The sequence below is a fragment of the Halteromyces radiatus genome (genome assembly GCF_025201355.1).
Source record: "Halteromyces radiatus strain CBS 162.75 chromosome Unknown BX664scaffold_1, whole genome shotgun sequence".
NCBI classification, from domain to species: domain Eukaryota; kingdom Fungi; phylum Mucoromycota; class Mucoromycetes; order Mucorales; family Cunninghamellaceae; genus Halteromyces; species Halteromyces radiatus.
In genome coordinates, this window is record NW_026251687.1 from 775,186 (window position 1) to 795,423 (window position 20,238).

The 20,238-nt window shown below is 33.3% G+C and overlaps 8 protein-coding genes across 8 annotated transcripts; 4 read left to right on the forward strand and 4 right to left on the reverse strand.

Moving 5' to 3' along the window:
- Nucleotides 1–1,489: 1,489 nt before the first annotated feature.
- Nucleotides 1,490–3,219, forward strand: BX664DRAFT_319473 (uncharacterized protein). The gene is made up of 2 exons (XM_051542948.1): nt 1,490–1,583; nt 1,656–3,219. Exons 1-2 carry the CDS (start codon nt 1,518–1,520, stop codon nt 3,018–3,020), a joined length of 1,431 nt encoding a protein of 476 aa, XP_051404319.1. The 5' UTR covers nt 1,490–1,517; the 3' UTR covers nt 3,021–3,219.
- A 322-nt stretch (nt 3,220–3,541) lies between these two features.
- On the reverse strand, nt 3,542–4,604 carry BX664DRAFT_271532 (signal peptidase I). Its single transcript, XM_051541150.1, has 5 exons — nt 4,503–4,604; nt 4,271–4,380; nt 4,067–4,213; nt 3,853–3,975; nt 3,542–3,763 (listed from the first exon to the last, which is right to left on the reverse strand). Exons 1-5 carry the CDS (start codon nt 4,536–4,538, stop codon nt 3,655–3,657), a joined length of 525 nt encoding a protein of 174 aa, XP_051404320.1. The 5' UTR covers nt 4,539–4,604; the 3' UTR covers nt 3,542–3,654.
- A 130-nt stretch (nt 4,605–4,734) lies between these two features.
- On the forward strand, nt 4,735–5,299 carry BX664DRAFT_319480 (uncharacterized protein). The gene is made up of 3 exons (XM_051542949.1): nt 4,735–5,007; nt 5,067–5,124; nt 5,182–5,299. The coding sequence occupies exons 1-3, from the start codon at nt 4,807–4,809 to the stop codon at nt 5,235–5,237; spliced, it is 315 nt and encodes a 104-aa protein (XP_051404321.1). The 5' UTR covers nt 4,735–4,806; the 3' UTR covers nt 5,238–5,299.
- A 180-nt stretch (nt 5,300–5,479) lies between these two features.
- BX664DRAFT_319484 (family 20 glycoside hydrolase) lies at nt 5,480–8,894 on the forward strand. Its single transcript, XM_051542950.1, has 13 exons — nt 5,480–5,804; nt 5,882–6,018; nt 6,110–6,221; nt 6,276–6,396; nt 6,458–6,543; nt 6,619–6,817; nt 6,892–7,027; nt 7,090–7,293; nt 7,355–7,505; nt 7,556–7,647; nt 7,708–7,754; nt 7,858–7,939; nt 7,986–8,894. Exons 1-13 carry the CDS (start codon nt 5,590–5,592, stop codon nt 8,582–8,584), a joined length of 2,181 nt encoding a protein of 726 aa, XP_051404322.1. The 5' UTR covers nt 5,480–5,589; the 3' UTR covers nt 8,585–8,894.
- BX664DRAFT_377045 (uncharacterized protein) lies at nt 8,881–9,280 on the reverse strand. Its single transcript, XM_051548752.1, has one exon. It carries the CDS (start codon nt 9,248–9,250, stop codon nt 8,963–8,965), a length of 288 nt encoding a protein of 95 aa, XP_051404323.1. The 5' UTR covers nt 9,251–9,280; the 3' UTR covers nt 8,881–8,962.
- Nucleotides 9,281–9,452: 172 nt separating this feature from the next.
- Nucleotides 9,453–14,918, reverse strand: BX664DRAFT_288413 (TRAPP II complex). Its single transcript, XM_051541793.1, has 16 exons — nt 14,686–14,918; nt 14,502–14,617; nt 14,191–14,442; nt 13,655–14,133; nt 13,476–13,593; nt 12,895–13,383; nt 12,589–12,811; nt 12,347–12,514; nt 11,946–12,256; nt 11,787–11,884; nt 11,445–11,731; nt 11,255–11,378; nt 10,912–11,187; nt 10,354–10,848; nt 9,868–10,262; nt 9,453–9,805 (listed from the first exon to the last, which is right to left on the reverse strand). The coding sequence occupies exons 1-16, from the start codon at nt 14,849–14,851 to the stop codon at nt 9,540–9,542; spliced, it is 4,263 nt and encodes a 1,420-aa protein (XP_051404324.1). The 5' UTR covers nt 14,852–14,918; the 3' UTR covers nt 9,453–9,539.
- Nucleotides 14,919–15,030: 112 nt separating this feature from the next.
- BX664DRAFT_319489 (3-oxo-5-alpha-steroid 4-dehydrogenase-domain-containing protein) lies at nt 15,031–16,461 on the forward strand. Its single transcript, XM_051542951.1, has 5 exons — nt 15,031–15,268; nt 15,346–15,489; nt 15,563–15,805; nt 15,908–15,952; nt 16,042–16,461. Exons 1-5 carry the CDS (start codon nt 15,122–15,124, stop codon nt 16,219–16,221), a joined length of 759 nt encoding a protein of 252 aa, XP_051404325.1. The 5' UTR covers nt 15,031–15,121; the 3' UTR covers nt 16,222–16,461.
- A 496-nt stretch (nt 16,462–16,957) lies between these two features.
- BX664DRAFT_271545 (uncharacterized protein) lies at nt 16,958–20,227 on the reverse strand. The gene is made up of 4 exons (XM_051541151.1): nt 19,744–20,227; nt 19,473–19,652; nt 17,836–19,246; nt 16,958–17,292 (listed from the first exon to the last, which is right to left on the reverse strand). Exons 1-4 carry the CDS (start codon nt 20,155–20,157, stop codon nt 17,030–17,032), a joined length of 2,268 nt encoding a protein of 755 aa, XP_051404326.1. The 5' UTR covers nt 20,158–20,227; the 3' UTR covers nt 16,958–17,029.
- Nucleotides 20,228–20,238: the final 11 nt, after the last annotated feature.

Below are 20,238 nucleotides of genomic sequence, written 5' to 3' on the forward strand. Positions count from 1 at the left end.
GGGAGTCAATGATAGGCCATTTTTTTTTCCAATATCCTGCGATAATCTTTGTAGGATAGCCCAATATCTAATTGTTGACAAGTGAAAATCAAAAAGGTGACAGGATAATCAAAGTAATTCCAGGAAGCATTTTGTACTTCGGATAATGATTGTTATGTATGTTAGGTGACACGAATCTATTTTAGACTTTTTGTCATGAATGAACCGTGACTTTATACAAAAAAAAAAAAAAACCAGTTTTTCTTTTTCTTTTTACTCCTAACCTGTTGATATTTTTTTTTTATGTATTGAAAAAAAAAGAAAGAAAAACAAAAAAAAAAAGGGGGAAAGGGAAATAGGCTACAACAAATGAGGGGGAAAATGAATGATCCTTATCATTGTTGTACTCACGACAAACGTTATAGCCAAATACAGTATGAGCGCGTGTCTTTTTTTTTCTTTGTTATAATATAAATAATTCATTAATGATGGATTCTATCATTATATGAAATGCAATTTTTTTTTTTTTTTTACTTGTACAAATCATTAAAACAAAAGTACCATAGTTTCCATTGGTCAGCTTGAGATGTTCCATAACCTGACTTTACAGAATGATGAATGGTACATTTCCTTTTTGGGTTCTTACCAATTAAAGTCCGTCAAAGAATGAGGAGCAATCTTTTTTTTTTTTTTTTAATTTTTCTCTTATTCTTTCTTCTTTTTCTTTTTTTTTCCCTTTTTTTTCCCCCTTTCTATCAATGACATACAGAGGTAGTTTATTATCTTTGTACCCTCCTACATTAAACTCACTCAAGGGTAAACAAGAAACAGATTTATCCTTTGAAGAAGAACTTCCAGCAACTGCACCTGTATTTGAAGGCCACTTGTATTTACGAACCGATAAAAAACAATGGCAGTGGAGACTATTTCGATTTGACGGTACCTCTTTTACTTGTTTATCTACTCGCAAAGTCAAGCTTCCTCCAAATACTCATGTTGATGCACCATTGAACGATCTACACCTATTACATTCTTTACCTTCCTTTACCTCTACGTCATTAACTTCACCATTACTTGCCACTCCCAAAAACAAGTCCCGTCAAACTTCTACAACCACTTCAGCACCTCCTCTTGCTAATTATTATCAACTACCAAAATGGGCTATCGATATTGTCAATATATCTGCTGTTTCTGTACTCAAACCATCCAAAAAGAAGAAACAATTGATATCCTCTCAAAAACATGCAAGATGCTTCTGTGTTCGTACTTTTGATGGTGAATGTTACATTATGAAAGCACAAAAACAAAAGGATTTAGAACGTTGGTTATTTGTCTTGACGAAAATGTGGAAATTTACGCAAGCAATGAAACATCAACTTTTATCTCAGCAGCCTCAGCATCAACAGATCATTCGACAACAACAACAGTATCATCATCAACCTTATCATTCGACATTATCTTCTCCTACAAAATCACCTTCTCAACTACAACAACAACAACAACAACAACAATTACAAGATACAATCCCTCTTTCTCGTATGTATCAGCGTCCTCATCATACATCCTTGAAAAACATCAACAACAATGCTACGCAATCACCCATGGTAAGAATACAAAAAAAAAAAAAAAAAAGGTTACTTGTTTTTACTTTTATAGTAAAATAACTTTATTTTTAGGTCACAACAACAACATTTTCACAATTACCATCCTCAGCCATGCACAACCAACCTCCATCACCAGTAGGAGCAGCAGTAACTACAAAATCAACATCTGTCTACGAAAAAAAATATCAACATCCATCACTCTCCGCGGAAAAAGTAGAATGCATTGATGCTTGGCGTCAGTCTCTTAGTGAACTTATGGCCTCCGATCCTCAGTTACGACTTTCTTCTCCGCCACCGATTGAATCTATTCCTGATGATGATCAAATCAGTGTGATAAGCGATATGACCAGTATTAGTCATCGACAGCCTCATTTACGACGACGTATATCGATTGCATCTTCTAGTAGCAAACGATCCATTCGTTCCAATAAAGTCAAACCGCGTGATCAACAAAAAGTCAGTCCTCAGTTAAAGAAGAAACGATCAAACGATGTGAAGAATTGGATTGAACCCAGAAAAATGGATTCCCACGGCAACATTATCGGTTCATCACCTATTGGACTTCCTCCTATCGATACTTATCAAGTGGCTTATTTTCAAGATTGTAAAACTACGGCAAGATCTTCATCATCGGGCTCTTTACATTTGGACCATGACGATACTCAACAAAAAGAAGTACAAAATAAAAATACAACAACCGTGATGTTGGATCGACATGCAAAATACCACAACTCCACTCGTGCCAAACAAATACAAATTGTTGACGTCCAGCACTCACCCATAACGCCACAACAACAGTCTATTGATATCACAACAACATCATCATCTTGTCGACCTCGCTCTAATTCGTCTGCCCAGCAAAGTAAATTCGTCTCACCCTCCGACAACTTTCCTCCAACGCGCCGATCTTTGGATAATAATAATAATAATAGCAATACAGATTCAACCATTCGTTCACCACCAACATCAATGCTTGCTGAATCACCATTGTATTCATTGGCTCATGTTGACAGTAAAAATCAAGATGAAGAGGAGATTAGTTTGGCCGATCTCCAGCGTTCACTAAAACGGGCAAGTTTACAACATCATCAACAAAGAACAGTCTCTTCATCCTCCTTACCAGCATCTACTCAAAACCAACAATACAATCATCGTCATTCATACACCCATCATCATCCTCAACACCAACCGTATCACTCTTCAGTGTCAGTAGCAGCACCTGCCGTCCCTCCAGTGCCATATAATAACCATCTAGGTATGATATCTCGTGCTTCCATACTTTCTGGTACCACACCACAATATGCTGAGCCAGAATTGGATCAACAAGAAGAAAAATGGAAAAAGCAACAACGATCTAGGTCATGGATGCCTTCATGTGAACAACAGAAAATCATTCAGCAACGTCGATCCTTTCAATTAGATACTACTCATTGGTGATCTCTTTACTTTATTTTATTATTATTTATTCTTATTATTATTTATTATCCATGTACTTCCCCAGATTTATTTTTTTATTTTTTTTTTATTTTATTTTTATTTTTTTGTTTTCTATACACTCCCTTTTTATGATTTTTCCTTCTTATCATTAATCTATACCCTTGTCAGTTTATTTCATCCATTGTTGATGAGTCCATACAATAAAATTATTATATATATATATCCTTTTTATTTTTAAAAAGATCTACATGCATGCACATTCTACATGATAAAAACCTGTTTCAATCATGATTATCCTATTTACACCTTCTCACTGCGGATCTTTATACACAACACTATATCAAAGAAGAAAAAAAGATACATATGTTGTGTGCGGTGAACGAAGAACTGGAAATGATGAATATGTCCAAAATAATTCATCTGCTTGCATTGATGTAGAATGATCAAACACATACACACACAAAAAAAAAAAAAAAAAAAAAAAAAGAGAGAGATGGTACTTTTACAATGTATTATTTCATGCATCTTTTCTAATATACGGATAAAGACCGAGTATGATGATCCTTTCGTTTCTTTTGTCTTTATTCAAAGGTATACATAACCACTAAGCTATCAATAAGATAAAACTACATGCTTATTCTCGTTGGACAAGTGCAAATAAACCGAGTACGCCCAATAAAACATATTTGACCATAGGGTAATCATTCATCACAATGGTCACCATGCCGACATAAGGAACAAACCTAGAATAGAATATTATCTTTAGTACATCCTCTTTTTTTTTTTTTTTTTTTTATATGGAGTCTTTCTCTCTCTAATTTCATTATCTTACCCTCGAACTTTGCCTACAACATTTTCTTGATGAATCCACATTTGACGATAATCATAAAGACTACGGTCGTCACCAGGATTATTGTCACCTTTTGTCAATAAGTATTGTTTACCAGTGACCGCACTACATCCAACAAAAAAAAAAAAAAAAAAAGAAATAAATCCAGTGTTCAATTATAAATAGACGCGTACTGTTTCTATGTTTTCTTACTTACTCATCATGAAGCTTGATGACGCGATGAACAATAGGAACAGGTCGTTCAGGTAACTTGAATACACAGATATCATTGACTTGAATAGGTTCATTAGGTAAAGAAAGTACTAAAAGATCACCACGATGGAAAGCAGGTTCCATACTTCCACTATATATTATGGGATGAGTATCTTTTTTCTTTTAAAAATAATAAATGAATTAATACCTGAGTACAACAACAATTGGACTTTCATTATTCAATGCCAAAGCCAAACCTTTCCAGATCATCAATGCTGATGCCAAGATGGTAAGGATGTTTAAGACTTGAAGAGCCACCTATGAAAATAATTTAATTAAAAGGAGTATTTGGTGTTAATTCATCAAAGAGTATAAAGATTATATATATATAAAAGGACAACGTGTTTCACGTAGGAGGAACTTTTTTTTTTTTTTGGTACCTGTCGCGCATTCATACGTCGTAGTTCAGCAAACATGATAGTAATGTAAAAAGAAATAAATCCAAAAAGTATTAATATGAATGATAAAAGAGTGGGTTAAGAAAGAACTACTTGAAAAAAAAAATGGTTTTCCAGTCCCTTATGTTTTCAATGCCCGTCTTTGCCACGTTCGATCTTTTTCGCTCCTTTTTTTATTTTTTTATTTTCTCTTTTTTTTTTTCTTTTTTTTTCTTTCTTTCTTGTGTTGATAGTTCTTTTTATCTTCATACCCCTCACTAAATATCAAATATTAAAAAAAAAAAAGATGATATCAGTATCAACGGAAATGGAGGAAACACTTAAACGCATCTCTTCACGAAAAGGTGTCAAAGGTGTCATCATCATGAACCATGCTGGACAAACTATTCGAACAACTATGGATACAGAACTTACTAAACAATATGCAATGCAATACAGTGCATTGGTTGTACAATCTCAAACTACTGTGACTACACTTGATGAAGAGGTAATAATAATAATAAAAAGAAAAAAGAAAAAAATCAAACTAAAACTTTTTACTATTAGAATGAATTGACATTTTTACGAATAAGAACCAAGAAACATGAAGTCATGATTGCACCAAGTAAGTGATAAAGCGAAGTCATAGGTTTAATTAATTATTCATATTTTACTGTTATAGATGAAGAATACGTGTTACTGGTGATCCAAAATCCTGCAGAAACACTCCAATCATAGATTAGTCTTTATATCCTTTCGTGTTGTAGTTTATGAATAAAATTTTTATATATGAAACATTATTTCTTATCAATGATTTATTATTGATTACTTTTAGAGTATAGTTTATAAACTAAAAGCATTGCAGTCACCCACTAAAAGACATGCAAAGAAAAAGAAAAGGGCATCGAGCTTTGAAAACGGGGTAAAGCCCGATCGGTTTTTTTTTTCTTTTCCTTTTTCTTTTTCTTTTTTTTTTATCTTATTTATTGTTTTATTTATTCTTATATACCACTTTATATATATATATATATTTGTACACATCACTTTTCTTTTTCTTCTCTACATTTGTACCGTCAAAGAACCATTCATTATGACGGAACAATACAATATCTATAATGATATGATGAATCAAGACAGTCCCATACAACAACCACTTTCTTCTGTTCTTTTGGTCCTAGAACAAGATTCCTTACCAGTAACTCTTCAAGATGGCATCAATAAGATCAAGAAGCATATCCCATATCAAAATCTTGTCTTTGATTCAGAGATCCCTCTTCATTATTCAGGCTACAAGTGGTACCCAAGGTAAAAATAAACATAATACTATCTATTTTATGTCATATAACTAAATATTTATATATATATAAAATAAAATCAATTAGGTTTCAATATGATCCAAATCTTAGGGCAGGCCAAGTACAAGTCGAAAGTGGACAAATTTCTTCTTGTTTTGATAATACTTTACAACAACAGCAACAAAAGTTTGAAATCCTTATACGTTATAATCGACAAATTGAAGGTTAAAAAAAAAGAAAAAAATCAATCACTACATTTATTTTACTGTTCACACACAGTTGTTAATCCCTCTTTTTTTTATATATATGATTTAGCATTTCGTGGTCTTGGAAGATTACTAGGTGCTGCAAGACATCCATCCATCTTCTCTGGTAATCATGATCATTTGATCAATTTTACCGAACAATCTCGTTTCGACACTCAAGGGTAAAAACAAGCTCAAATATATAATGATAATATATTTATTATTTTATTTTATAGTGTCATGGTGGATTGTAGTAGAAATGGTGTGTTGAAGGTGAAAAATGTCAAACAATTACTCTGTTACATGGCCATGATGGGATTGAATATGTTACAACTTTATACTGAAGATACTTATGAGGTATATGCCATCATGCTAATTTCAGCTCCGACTTGAATATTCATCCTCGTTTTTTTTTTAGGTGGAAGGTGAACCTTTATTTGGCTATATGCGTGGAAAATACACAAGGCGAGAATTATGTCGTATCGATGATTATGCATATGATTTGTAGGTTTTCTAAACAATGAAAAAAGAACAATTCAATTAAGTTCATTTTTTTTTTTTTTTTTTTTTTTTTGGTAGAGGGATCGAAGTCATTCCTTGTATTCAAACCTTGGGACATCTTGGTCAAATCCTTCAATGGCCAAACTATAGTCATTTACGTGATAACAGTGAAGTCTTACTAGCAGGATCCGAAGCCACCTATGAGTTTATAGAAAAGTTAATAAGTTCTGCCACTGGTCCTTTTAGGTCTAAACGAATTCACCTTGGTATGGATGAGGTAATATTTCAAAAAGAAAAAAAAAATCGATTTTGTTTTTTTTTTTTATCCATTTTTTTTTTTTTTTATGATAGGCTTATGGTTTAGGTGAAGGAAGGTATCGTCAGATTTTTGGTTATAAGGAACCCACACAAATATTTACTTATCATTTACAACGAGTCATGGAGATCTGTTCAAGATATGGCGTACAACCAATGATTTGGTCTGACAGTAAGTGATAGAAAAAAAAAAAAAAAGAATAAATGATAATTTATTTATTCTGTATTTGGTAGTGTTATTTTGTTTAGCGGCCAAAAGCAATTCATTACAAGGATATTATGATCAAGGCAACAATCCTGCGACTCCAGAATTGGTGGAAAGCATGCCTGAGAATATTGATTTGATCTTTTGGGACTATTATCATACAAGTGAAGACGATTATTCCCAAAAACTACAACAGCATCGAGATTTGGGCTGTTCTCAACCCTGGTTAGCTTGTAAGTGATTGTTATGATGACTCATATCAACCTTAACACACTCTTTTTTTTTTTTAATTAGCTGGTGCATGGACATGGAGTAGATTCTGGACAGCATTACCATTTACTTTTCAAACCATTCGTGCAAGTCTATTGGCAGCAAAGAACAAGGACACTGGAGTGAAAAATGCTTTTATTACTATATGGGGTGATGAAGGCAATGAATGTGATGTGTAAGTAAAAAATATGGATGGTGAATTTATTTTGACTTTTTTTTTGATAGATTTTCCTCATTACCTGGTATCCATTATTATGCTCAACTTGGTTATTGTGATGACGATGATGTAGATTTGAGTGTGCTCAAATATAATTTTGGTAATCATCAAAATATGAAATGGGGAAATTTAATATTTATTTTTTTTATTCATTACGTAGATGCTATATGTGGTGGTAATTTTGACGATTGGGTTTATGCATCCAAGGTAACACAAACAAGATAAGAATGACGAGGAATGATTTCTTTTTTTTTTAAAAAAAAAAAAGTGACCCTTTTATGTGATCTGTTCATACTATTTGTTTGTTTAGATTGATGATAGCCCTTCTGGAAATCCAATTACAACAAGAACTCATTTTAGCGCCAATCCTTCTAAATGGCTACTGTGGGAAGGTAAGAAAAGCATGATCTAAAACATTTTCTCACTTTCAATCCATAGATCCAATGCTTGGTTTTTTGACCCCACAATACAATGATGAAGATATGGAAACACATTATGGAGAAATTGCCCATCATTTGTTTACAGCATTTGATCATGTAGAGGATAATCATGACATGCAATTGGAAGATCCAATCAAGCAATATCCTCTGAATAATAGATTGGAATTACCAGCACGAGTGGCCATGGTGCTTTCATTGAAATGTCAACTACGTCAACGATGTGCAGCAGCTTACCGGGCGAGGGATTATGCTCAACTCTACGACTTGACCACCAACCGATTGACACAACTACGTAACCAAGTGGAAGCATTGTGGCAATACCATCGCCGTTTATGGATGACGATGTACAAACCGTTTGGATGGGAAGTGTTGGAATTACGTTATGGAGGCTTGATGACTCGACTGGCGACCATGTATGATAGATTGATGGCCTATTTGACTAAAAAGAACAAGACTCTTGGTGATGATGACAGCGATGAGGATGATGATAATAGTTTAGCTGAATTTGACATTGATCTACAATGCTTATTTTATGGATCCAAAACAAACATGTTATTAGATTATTCTCGTGTAGTCACCCCTTCACGTCCTGGTTAATAAAGAACATTCTTTTTGATATTTATGCATGTTGAATCATTAAGGAGTATGGGAATAATTTTTCTTTAAAGATGAAACTTGTTGATGGTGTCACGAATGCCTTTTTTTAGAGTTAACAGCGATAGATATGAAAAGCACATGATCATCCTTATTATTAGACAGCTTTTTCAATTTATTTTGTAACAATCATGAAAAAGAAAAATGATACAGGAATATATAGATAAAACTAGATAGAGACAACAAAAAAAAAAAAAAAGAAGAATGTATGTACGAATGGATGACAATGAGACATGTACAAAAAAAAAAAAAATAATACTAATGATAAATAAAAAATAAGATATGTTTTTTTTTTTTTCTTTTCATGGAAAAATGATGGGATTATTTGAGAGAGGCAGTATAAGACATGGAACGTCTACGTACACCTTCAAAAGCATTTTGGATGGATAATGCAGTGGGCATGAAAGAAGGATATTCCATAGGTGAGTCAATGACTGGACTTGGTTGTGATCGCATAGAAAGTCGACGTACGTTGGTCATATCCAATGAAGGTGGTGGTGATGATGAGACGGATGCTCGACGATGATGGAATGGAGCACAACCTGAAGTATGTGATGAAAATGTATCTGGTTTTTCAAACGTACGACCACATTTGCAACGGAAAGGCATAATAAAAGTTGTGAGAAAAAGAAAGAAAAGAAATAATAAATGATGATTGATTTTATGTGCATTTTTTTTTTCTCACTCCAATGATATCATCAGCAGATAGATGAATGTTTTCCGCCTTTTGTGCTACTGAACCAAGAATAAGGAATGTCGCGTGATCGTCAACAAAAAGGGATGCTTACAAATGTAACCATGACAACAACAATAATAAGGCATGTGTGTGACTTTATTTCTAAGTTAAAACAATATACATACATAAATAATATAAAGATGATATGAAGGATATAAAAAACTATTGACAATCTACAATGGCCCAATCGTGATCATAGTACATTTCCCTTGTATGTACATCCTCCACATGATATAAGAATTCAAAGCGACCCCTTGACAAGAAGCAGAGTGGTATCACATGTGTTACCATGCCATTCGCAGGAATCTCTGGTAATACTATCTGATGTAACCCTTGCATCAACAATTTTCCTGATAGATCATATTCTTTCGCACCACTATTATAACTTTGTACTGGTTGTACGCGTAAGATAAGCTTGACAGGTCGAACTAAGAAATAGTTAAAAAAAAATTAGATATAACCAAAAAAAAAAAAAAAAAAAAAGATTTACCTTGCCGATTACGGATGGAAACTTGCATCGTGATAAAATCATTACAATCACATTGAAATTGTCGATGAGCTGTCTTGTGTACATTGGGTCCCTCCAAATCGACCAAGAATTCAATATCTTCCTTCTTCAAAATCGCCAATTGTTGTGTTGATAGTCGTAAAGAGGGTCTTAAATTCAAAATACCATGTCGTCCTGTAGATTGACATTGCCATGTTGCTTGAATTCTTTCCAATAGTTTTTCTCGATACCAAAACATCAGTAATCTAGCTCTTTCTTGTTCAGGTGCCATCTTTGGTCCTTGTGATACTACAAATTGCTTGTTGGGTTCAAATGAAGGGATGGGCTGACGACACGTTTCTGCAGATAAAAACATTCGTTTTACAGGTAACACCAATCTACCAAAAAAAAAAAAAAAATCAGATATTCAAATCTTTGCAGAAAACCTGTATATATGCTTTCAGGAGAAAGGGAGAAAAAAAATTTTACCTTCTTGTCCATCCAGGTTGAATTGATAAGACAGTTTCAACAGGAGAGTTAGTCTTGTCCAAATCATCTACTTTGAATGACACATCAAATGGCACAGTCCAAGTATTGCGTATATCCAAAGTTACTAAACAATATTCGTTCTTGTCTTGATGTTGATCGAATGCTTGTTGAGTCAATAAAATGAGATCCTCTACAGGTTGTTGACCGTCCACTAATTGTCTTTCATCGTTATTAGTCAGAGAATCGTTATTTGCCCCTATTGCTCCACTATGTCGTAAATAAAGGATATCCCAATTCAATGGTTCCAAGTTTTGATATACCGTCACCAGGACAGGCAAATAAAGTTGTCGAGTAAAGAAACTGGTAGTCAGTGATGAAGATGATGGTGAGGAAGGTGATGATTCTGGTGGTGAAGGAGATGATACTGTTGAATCAAATGAAGCATCAATAAGTCGGTCTAAATACCCATAATCCATTTGAATTGTTCCACCAGAGCTAAAGATAATACAGAAAAATATCAACAAAAAGACCTTTATAAATTTTTGTTTGTTCACTTACCATCCACGTTTTCCGTAAACATTGACAATAATTTCAGTTTTTTCACCACAATCTAAATATATCTTTTTGCCAATCGATTGTGTTCGATCCTTACTAGAGCCTTCCCAAGAAAATACAGGCATATCCTTAATGAAGAGTTCAATTTCGTATTGTTGTTCCATAGGTAGTTCCGTGTTAATAGGTAATGGGTTGGATGAGGTTGAATCTGTAAAGGAAAGGGTGATAAAGTCAACCGGTATATTGCCAATGTTTTCAATTTCCATTTTTATATGCGTCCTACAAAAAAAAAAAAAAGAAATTAACTGGCTATCTTCATACTATACAAATGAATGTAATAACTTACATTTCGCCTTCATAAAGCATAACAGCACCATGTAATAACGAAGTTGATGTAATCTTCAATAGTGGCTGATCATCAATCACTTGTACCTTGTAATATTCAATGGGTCCAGGATCTTCATTTGTTTCTGTAAAGCAATAATGATTAGCTCATAAATACTTCAAACGAATTTGTATTTCTTTTTTTTTTTTACCTTGTTTCTTGCTAGCATTTTGAATTGCTTGAAGACCAGTATATTTGAATTTGGCGAAATCTTCATAAGTGGGTTCTTGTTTGTTATTTTTGTTTTGTTCCATTTTCTTTTTTGCTGAGAGATCATGTATAAACTCTTGTTCTGCAAATCCAACAATACGAATAATACAACCACGGATCAATAAGGTTCCGCTTTCTTCTGGAGTTCCAGTAAGTCGTAAAGATATAGTTCCATAGGCAGGGATAGAGGCTGACATTGGCACAGGGTTGAATGGTACGCCAGAGGTACTGATAATTCATAAATGTGATAAGTATTAGTTTATTTCCTTTAAATAATAATTACCTTAATGTTGCATTTTGGAGTTCTAAATCAAATCCAAAAGGATTGGTCAGAGTCACTTTGAATTCACAGAGTTCATTCTTGACGAGATTCACACGGTTCTATATAAAGATAATAAAATGTAAGATTTGATACTTTTCTTTTTTATTTTTTTTTTTTTACCTCTTCATTTTTCTTTTGTGCAAATGGATTGTAGATAAAAGGATCACCAGTAGCTTTGGTAGTGGCAACAGCAGATTTATTAATAACAGGATGTTCGTAAACCGCTTTTCGAGGAATGGCCTGAACAGCTTCGATGGCAGTAACAATGTTGACACCCCAATAATTGACATTGCTTTCCACATGACCAGAACGTTTCCCCATGGCTACAATGCGTTGAATCGAAGAAGCAAGTCGAATTTGTTCATCTTTGGGAATGTATTGATATAGATTTTTCAGTAACACCGTGGTATAATATAGCATGGACCCATAGTCTATTCCAAGGGGGGTTTACAAAAAAAAAAGAGAGAATAGTGAGTCAAACTATATATGATTACTTTTATTCACCTATTTTATGTACATACCAGGAAGCGCTTCAGATATGGCAATACATTGTCGTAGAATATCAATTTGAAGAGTAGCCCAACCAACACGAGCATTTTGCTTGTATAAACTTCTAGCTTGATGCGCAGATGTGCCTTGATCTTGATTTTGCATGGCATTCAGAGCACCACCATCTAATACATTACGTTCTAAAATTCATATAATAGATGTAAAACAGAGAAAAGATAAGTAAGGAAGCTAGTTTGATGGATAATCAGTTTACCTCCAATACCATAAACTTCACAAATACGCTTCAAAACTTGTAAAATACCATCATTGTTCTTTTCAGAACCTTTGCCAGGATCCCGGGGAGCATTTGATAAAGTGGCCCTGCTTTGAATCAAGAGAGGTAACATGCAATGGATACTTTCATGCATGGACCAAGCTGCCTTTCGGTGATAACCAATACAAGATAAAATGGTACTCATTTGTGTCATGAAATTAATCTAAAGATCAAAAAAAAAAAAAAAAAAAAAAAAAAAAGATCAATAACACCATACAATATAAGAATTACTTTCTTTCAACATACTTGATCTAATAACGGTAATTGATCTAATTGAGTAGACCAAATTCGCATCACCCATTCAGCAATTTCATATCGAGGTATAGGAATGACAGTAGTTGTCTTTGTTTTGTTGGTAGTTTCAGGAGAAGTAGTTGGTGGTATGTTGACAGAAGGTGGTAAACCGTCGGTATTGGGAGATGGTGAGATTTTACCTTGCACAACAAGAGCCAAGACTTGATCATTCCATCCTTTGTTGATATAAACAGTCAATAAGAGACGTGATACTTTGATACAAGCTTCAGCATAAACTAGACCAGGTAATGGGATAGAAGAGGTAGTATGAACCTTATTGTAATATTGAATAAGAGCCGTATATTGATCAATTAATTCAGTGAATGTGGATGGTGCTGGTTTGAGAGAAATATCTTCCATTCCATGGTCCTTGTTGGTAGTGGTTGGTGACATGGGTGATTCAGTAGGACTTGGTGGATCGACTTTTCGTGATACGATATGCTACCAAAGAAAAAAAAAAAAAAAGAGTTAATAACATCATCAGTCAATAATAATATTCCTGATTATTTTTTTTTTTTTTGATTTTAACATACTCCAATATCTCCTTGTAAATATTCTAATAATAAAGTCGCACAGGCCAATCCTTCCATTGCACTTGCTAACCATAGAAAGTCAGATGTTGTTTTGGTCATTTCAATTGCTTGTTGATAACTACAAATAAAAGAAATATTTCGTCATTTAATTATATAAATCATAATAGATTTTAACTTACTGGCTAACTGCATCAGGTAATCGCCCAGCTAATAGATAAAAGTCTGCAAATAACTTTTTGATCCGACCTGGCGTTCTTCGTTTCGTTTTGGTAAGATCACTTGTACCTTGAGCACTGTTTGTTCTTGACATACTTGGTGAAGGAATAGGTGGGAGAGTAGCCATTTTGTTAAAAGTGGGTGAAGCAGTAGTAGAGTTGTTGGAGGCCATGGATGAAGCACGCTTCAGAAAGGAGCTTGATGTAGAATGAGTTGGTGCTGGTGTTGGAGGAGGTTGAGAAGTACGATGCTGTAATTTGGCCCCAGTAGGTGTACTAGCAGAAGGTTGAGGTGTAATAGTAGTAGAATGTCCATTGTTTATAGTATGATCATAAAATTGTTGTTGTTGTTGTTGTTGTGTATAATGCGGTTTTTGTTGTGGTACTTGATATTGAACTTGCATAGGAGATTCTAACGATGGTAAAGATTCAATTCGTGTGGCCTATCAAATAATATATTAGTTCCTAATTATACTTCCTATTCTATTCTTATCACTTACAATATTGGCAAATTGGCTAAGAATTTCACTAGCAAAGTCGCATACCATAGTACTCATATAGAAGGATAAGTTACCCACATTTGGAATCATGATAAGACCTTTTGTATCGTCAGGTTGATTTTCAGTGGGATCAAAGGCAAAACATCGAGTGGCAATAGCAGTAGGATATTTGTTGAGAGTATTGACAAAATGTTTGTAACCTTCGCTTAAATCTTTATCTTTCCATTCTTGACAATCCATGATACCAATTACCTAAATATTCTTTCATAGTTAATATTCTATTTATTTATTTATTTTATTGACAGGCTTACACCAAATATTCGTCTATGAGGTTGAAAATCTTCCAAATGAGCATGATCCCTTCTATAACTTGTTACAAACTGAAAGTGCATTTGACCTTCTTGAAATACTTGACTACTAAACTTGGCTATAGAAAAAACAAAAAGAAAGATTTAATGGAAAAAGATGATGATGATAATATATAATATATCTTACCACTGGCACCTTTTTGTAGATCAGGAGTAACATCACCTAAACGTACCATACTAAATTGTTTAACAAGTTCTACATGTTTCCAAAACGTTGACTTTTTAATAGGAGCGACAGGTACCAAAAGAACTCGTACACGACAAGATGATGTGATATTCACAGCCAAATCCATATATATATCTGTATATTCTTTGTGTATTGGCTGATATTTTTCCAAACTAGGTGTTTTAATGGAGAACAAAAAAAAAAAAAAAAAGGAGTAAGAAAAAGAAATTCAAATTTTCCTGTTGTTATTTCTTTTTTTTTTTTTTGAATTTGGGCGGAGTGAACAGTGTATCACCAAAAATACAGTTTTACATGTTCTCGAAAAATCATTATTTTTTTTTCTTTCTTTTCTTTTCTTTTTCTTTCTTTCTTTCTCGTTTTCTTTTTAAATTATATAATGTACATTCCTGAAGCAAATTTACAAAATATTCTTATTAACCTTTATATTTTAGTCTCTGGTATCGTTTTTGTCTATCGAGAAACGAATCCTTCTACTCAGTTAGGTTATTCTAAATTCACCAAATTTAGTAAATCAAATACTATGGTAAATTTATATCTTATTTTTATTTTATTTTTTTTTTATATATTCATGTTTTTATTTTTTTTTATTTATTAAAAAAGGTACCTTCTAAGTATGGTATGTTAGTTATTTATTTTCCAAGTATGATCTTATGTCTTATTGGTGTACTTTGGTCATTGTCTCAACCACGTCATGTCAAACTTGTAGCTCTATTTTCTCTTCTTCATTTTGTTAAACGTATCTATGTAAACTTATATATACATTTATATCAATTTCTTACAGTTTCAACTCAATAATATCTATATATATATCATTTAGGAAGTGTTATTCATACATCATTATTCTGGTCAATCTTTATTTAAAGACAATATTACCATTGCCTGTTCTTATGCTGGATTCTCTATTATTCAACTCTATTTTACTTCTTCAGTACCCAAATCTCGAGTAAATCAATTTGAAATTCTTTGTGGCACATTGTTATACTTTTTTGGTGAAGGATTGAATCATTATCATCATCTTATTCTTGCTGATTTACGAAAAGACGGTAGTAAGGAATATAAAGTAAGATGAAGAATGAAAAGAACAATAAAATAAATGAATATCCTGTCAGGGGCAAAAAAAAGAAATGGAAACTCAAAAATAATTAATCTTTTTCTTTATTAGATTCCACAAGGTGGATTGTTCAATTTTATCTGGTGTCCTCATTATGTAAAGCACCTTTTTTAGCAAATATTATATTTATATTATTTTCATTGTACTGATTCTTATTATTACTATTATTATTTTTTTTTTATTAGTTGGGGGAAATCATTGCTTTTATCGCCATGTCACTACTTTCTCAACATATTTCCACCTTGGCGTTCCAATCAATCTCCATTCTTTATCTCGCTGTACGTGCCTACAATACACGTCTGTGGTATGAACATAAATTTGGCAAGATTCCAAAAAAGGCATGTCTGGTTCCTGGGCTTTTCTAGTTGGATGACATTTTATGTACTGATCAAACTCGTTTAGTACCTTTTTTTTTTTAGATTAGTTTAAATTTATTAGATTTCTTTTTACCCCATTGATCAGAATTAGATCTTAATAGTTTTGATGATACCTCTATTACTATAATTTTTTCCTTTATTTTGGTTCCCCTATCAAAACATTCGTCATCTTCCTTTTACTTATCATCCATCAAAATAAAGATGCATGTTGTATTGTATGTCTTTCATGTCAGCTACAAGTTTTATCATAAAACACTATTATAATCATTATTATGCAAACTGGCTATATCGCTTCTCAATTTACTTGTCGCATGATCATCTGTATGCATCCTATAGAGCGATCTTATCCAAAAACGGCTCTCATTCATCCAAAAGAATATCAAATAGAAAATGATAAAACAAGTGATACGGACTAGAATACTTACACATGCAACCCCCTTTTCTCCTTTTTAATTCATATGGTTCATATGGATGATGGACATTGAAACTTGGATATTAGATGCTGACACACCATGATTGAAAAAAAAAGATGGTGGTGATATGATGGATGTTTAAAGGATGTCATATATTTTTTCAAAAACATCTGTTTCAAATATTCCTGTACATGAAAAAAAAACTAGTGAATAATAGACCAAAAAAATTTTCTTTATTCATGCTAATAATAATAATAAAAAAAAAAAGAAAAAACAAATATGAATAGATGAAAAACAAAATAAAATAAAAACGACCAAAAAAAAAAAAAGATATAGATATGTAAGTTGTATATAAGAAACGAGGACGGCTATAAAAAAAAAAACTATACTATATAGAGATTAACGGTATTGTTGAGTCCACGCTGTTCAAAACCCATTTGTAAATCATCATTAGAACCAATGGTGATCAGATCGCCGTCTTCATCTTGGTATTTGAGACCAGTCAAAGTCAATGCACTTGTACTAATAGTTGAGCTATCACATCTCATTTTGCGTTCGATGCGTTCCACTAATTCCTTGTAATCAATAGTCAAAGGTACAATCAATACATAGATACTACCAAGATGATGCACCTTCACCTTGGTGGCTGTGGAAGTGGCTCCAAGATGATGATGATTAGTATCGCCGGTAAAAGATGATGTATTTGAATCAAAATTATACAAAGGTCGCCGTAAATCTTGATCCCCATTGCTTCTTCGTTTGTCGAACCGAGAAGAGGTGGTATCGTAATGTTGATGCTGCTGAAAATGATGATGATGATGAGATAAATGATGATATGGGTATGCAGGTGTGGGTGGTATGGATCCATCGTAGTTATCTTGTTCTGTAGTTGGATGGATGTTAGGACTGCTTTGTGAGCGTAATCGGGTGGGAATACTATTGATATTGTTTTTATTCATCGTGAGATCAGGTAAAGGTTTGTCTGTAGGTTGTTTATGATGATGACTGGATGATAAAGAAAATGATAGTGGTGTTTTTGGTGTGTTGATGGTAGATGAATAAGTATCGTAATCGTCATCAATATCATCTCCTTGATCATTCATATGGTGTTCATTGAGCATGTGTTGAGTAATAAGTTCAGTGGTAGGTACAGAGTGAAATTGATGATCCTCTATCATAGTGGGTGTACTAGGATATCTTGATGAATTGCTACTAGATGCCATACGAGTAGTTGGTGAAGAAGGATAACTAGTAGGTGGAGAAATAGTTGGTCGAGGTAAAGGTGGAAGTGTCATACCATGAACTGTTGCGTCGTAGAAATTCTGTCGAGATGATGGTGGTAATCTGTGTTCATGATCAAGATCATCCATGTGTCTTTCTTGATCATCATCCTCTTCTTCTTCATCATCATCATCATGTGAATCAAGTATACTAGAATCCAATCGAGATAACATATGTGATCCAGGTGTCGTCGGTAATGCAAGGTACTGTGGTGATGAAGGTGATGACATTGCTGTTGTTGCCGTTGCCGTCGCTGTTGCTTGTGCTGCTGCTGCTGCTGCTGCCGCTGATTGTTTGGCTTCTCTGGCTTGTTGTTTCATTTGTTTGATAAGTCGATTGAGTGATGATTCCCATAATTGTAGTTGTTCTTGATGTCGACATTTTAAAGTAAATGAATCCAACCGAAATTGTTGACCAGGTTGAAGATACTTTTCAGACCAAAATATACACAAAGACCAATTACCATCTTGACTAGTATCATTGACTTGAGCCACTCGTGACATGAGGATCCTTCCACGTACACCAAGTCGTTCGGATGTTGTATTTGGTCCAGAGATAGCATCTGATGTTGTAGTTGTTGTTGCTGATGTTGAAGCATTTCCATTGCCTTGTTGATCCTTTTTCTTGTTCTTTTTCTGAGATTTTTTATGATTTCCATCCTTGCCTTCCTTATCCTTTTCCTCGCGACATACAAATAAGCATTTTTCAAAAAGATAGACAATAAGTTCTCGACCAGGATCACCACGATATACCATAAACTTATCATGAAGTAGTAAAGGACCAAAATCGTCAATATCAGAGGGAGGCCAATCTTCTACACGATTTTTCAAATCTTGTACAGTGATCAAATTTTCTTGTCGTCTTTTAGTTTCATTCACCTTTGCGGCGACTCTTTGAATAGCTTCGAGCCCCTGTTTGGTTTCATCAAAAAAGGGCCAATGAGATGGAGTACTTTTGACCAATTGTTTCATCAAGAGAGGGTACTTGCATATACGTTGTACAGGTTTAATAAGGATAGACGGTAATTCAAAAGAGGGAGATAACACATGAGCCAATTGTTCCAAAGCATGAATTTCACGAAGTACCAATGATTGAGCAGTTTGGAAATTGGCACAAAAAGGTTCATAAACTGAAAAAGTTTCTTCATGTTGTAAAAAGAGTAATCCAAATCTTTGATCTTGAGGAGCACCATCAGCTTGTTCTTCTACTTGTACCAGGAATCGACGTTGACAATCCACCATAGCATTAAGGTTTCCAAATAATTGATATAATGTATCAGGAGGAAGTACTTCTTGATTTTGAGCCTCTAGCATATAATTCTATATGAATAAAAAGTGTGGTCATAAGTTTAGTAATCAGATCAATGTTTTCTTTTTTTCTTTAACAGTGTGTATATATGTATATGCGTGTGTGTGAAATGATGAAAGAATATGAGAGGGAAAAAAAAAATAGGAGTAACTAAATAACAAAAAGGTGAATATGGATAGAGGGAGAGAATGAAGATAAAAAAAAAAAAAATAAGGGATGATTATATATGTATTTTACCTGTAAAGTTTCAAGGTCTTGTACATACTTTCGTTCAGTTTCAAGTAATTCAATCACTATCTTATCACGAGTATCTTTTGGAGAAGTATTTGTATCAGAGTCAATATTAGATATTGTAGGTAAAAAGATGATTCCTTCAGATTTCAACATTTCAACAACTCTTTTCAAGACATTCACTACCTTTTTTTTTTAAAAAAAAAAAATATAATAATAATAAAAATAAATAATAATGAATACAATAAATAAGATATATATATATATAATGACTTACTTTTACAAAACCATTTGTATCATCTTGAAATACATCTTTTAAAGTGAAGAGAGTATCAGAAGTAAAATGAAGTTGATCTCGACAAGCAATAATAAAGTGATACACGTAAGCCTTTGGTTTTTGTGCAGTTGTAGAAGAAGAAGAAGGATTTTGTTGTTCCAAAGAAATTGGGTGTTCAGGTCTTAAAGTATTGAATAAGATACATAAACTAGTACCTTGTCGACAAAAGTGCCATAATTTAGACATGGGAGTCACTATAGTAGTTGCATCGGATATAGTTAAATAAGGTTGTAATGGTTGTATAGTAGAAAGAGCTTGTAAAACATATCTACAAGTATGATATAAAGAATTCTTTTGTGTTGCTTGTTTGTTAGTCAAAGAATCATTGGGAATGGGTATATCAATAGTGGTCATAATCTAAATAGTAATATAGAAAATAGATATATAAAAAAAAGAGTCACCACCAATAAAAGTGAGACAAAATATAAAAAAAAA

Excerpts from the sequence above, each read along its gene's own strand:
- BX664DRAFT_288413 (XM_051541793.1), bottom strand. The coding sequence starts at position 14,851 with ATGGATTTGGCTGTGAATATCACATCATCTTGTCGTGTACGAGTTCTT. Across the intron at positions 10,849-10,911 it reads GTTTACGGAAAACGTGGATG|CTCTGGTGGAACAATTCAAA; the intron begins GTAAGTGAACAA and ends TATTATCTTTAG. Across the intron at positions 9,806-9,867 it reads TTCCATCCGTAATCGGCAAG|TTCGACCTGTCAAGCTTATC; the intron begins GTAAATCTTTTT and ends ACTATTTCTTAG.
- BX664DRAFT_271532 (XM_051541150.1), bottom strand. The coding sequence starts at position 4,538 with ATGTTTGCTGAACTACGACGTATGAATGCGCGACAG. Across the intron at positions 3,976-4,066 it reads GTCATCAAGCTTCATGATGA|TGCGGTCACTGGTAAACAAT; the intron begins GTAAGTAAGAAA and ends TGTTGGATGTAG. Across the intron at positions 3,764-3,852 it reads GTTGTAGGCAAAGTTCGAGG|GTTTGTTCCTTATGTCGGCA; the intron begins GTAAGATAATGA and ends ATTCTATTCTAG.
- BX664DRAFT_319480 (XM_051542949.1), top strand. The coding sequence starts at position 4,807 with ATGATATCAGTATCAACGGAAATGGAGGAAACACTTAAACGCATCTCT. Across the intron at positions 5,008-5,066 it reads TGACTACACTTGATGAAGAG|AATGAATTGACATTTTTACG; the intron begins GTAATAATAATA and ends TTTTACTATTAG. Across the intron at positions 5,125-5,181 it reads TGAAGTCATGATTGCACCAA|ATGAAGAATACGTGTTACTG; the intron begins GTAAGTGATAAA and ends TTACTGTTATAG.
- BX664DRAFT_271545 (XM_051541151.1), bottom strand. The coding sequence starts at position 20,157 with ATGACCACTATTGATATACCCATTCCCAATGATTCTTTGACTAACAAA. Across the intron at positions 19,653-19,743 it reads ATACAAATGGTTTTGTAAAA|GTAGTGAATGTCTTGAAAAG; the intron begins GTAAGTCATTAT and ends TAAAAAAAAAAG. Across the intron at positions 17,293-17,835 it reads CAATTCATCAAGATATCCTA|CCACCAAGGTGAAGGTGCAT; the intron begins GTACACCCACTA and ends CCACTTCCACAG.
- BX664DRAFT_319473 (XM_051542948.1), top strand. The coding sequence starts at position 1,518 with ATGTATCAGCGTCCTCATCATACATCCTTGAAAAACATCAACAACAAT. Across the intron at positions 1,584-1,655 it reads ATGCTACGCAATCACCCATG|GTCACAACAACAACATTTTC; the intron begins GTAAGAATACAA and ends CTTTATTTTTAG.
- BX664DRAFT_319484 (XM_051542950.1), top strand. The coding sequence starts at position 5,590 with ATGACGGAACAATACAATATCTATAATGATATGATGAATCAAGACAGT. Across the intron at positions 5,805-5,881 it reads GGCTACAAGTGGTACCCAAG|GTTTCAATATGATCCAAATC; the intron begins GTAAAAATAAAC and ends AAAATCAATTAG. Across the intron at positions 7,506-7,555 it reads GAAGGCAATGAATGTGATGT|ATTTTCCTCATTACCTGGTA; the intron begins GTAAGTAAAAAA and ends TTTTTTTGATAG.
- BX664DRAFT_319489 (XM_051542951.1), top strand. The coding sequence starts at position 15,122 with ATGTACATTCCTGAAGCAAATTTACAAAATATTCTTATTAACCTTTAT. Across the intron at positions 15,806-15,907 it reads ACGGTAGTAAGGAATATAAA|ATTCCACAAGGTGGATTGTT; the intron begins GTAAGATGAAGA and ends TTTCTTTATTAG. Across the intron at positions 15,953-16,041 it reads TTATCTGGTGTCCTCATTAT|TTGGGGGAAATCATTGCTTT; the intron begins GTAAAGCACCTT and ends TTTTTTTATTAG.
- BX664DRAFT_377045 (XM_051548752.1), bottom strand. The coding sequence starts at position 9,250 with ATGCCTTTCCGTTGCAAATGTGGTCGTACGTTTGAAAAACCAGATACA.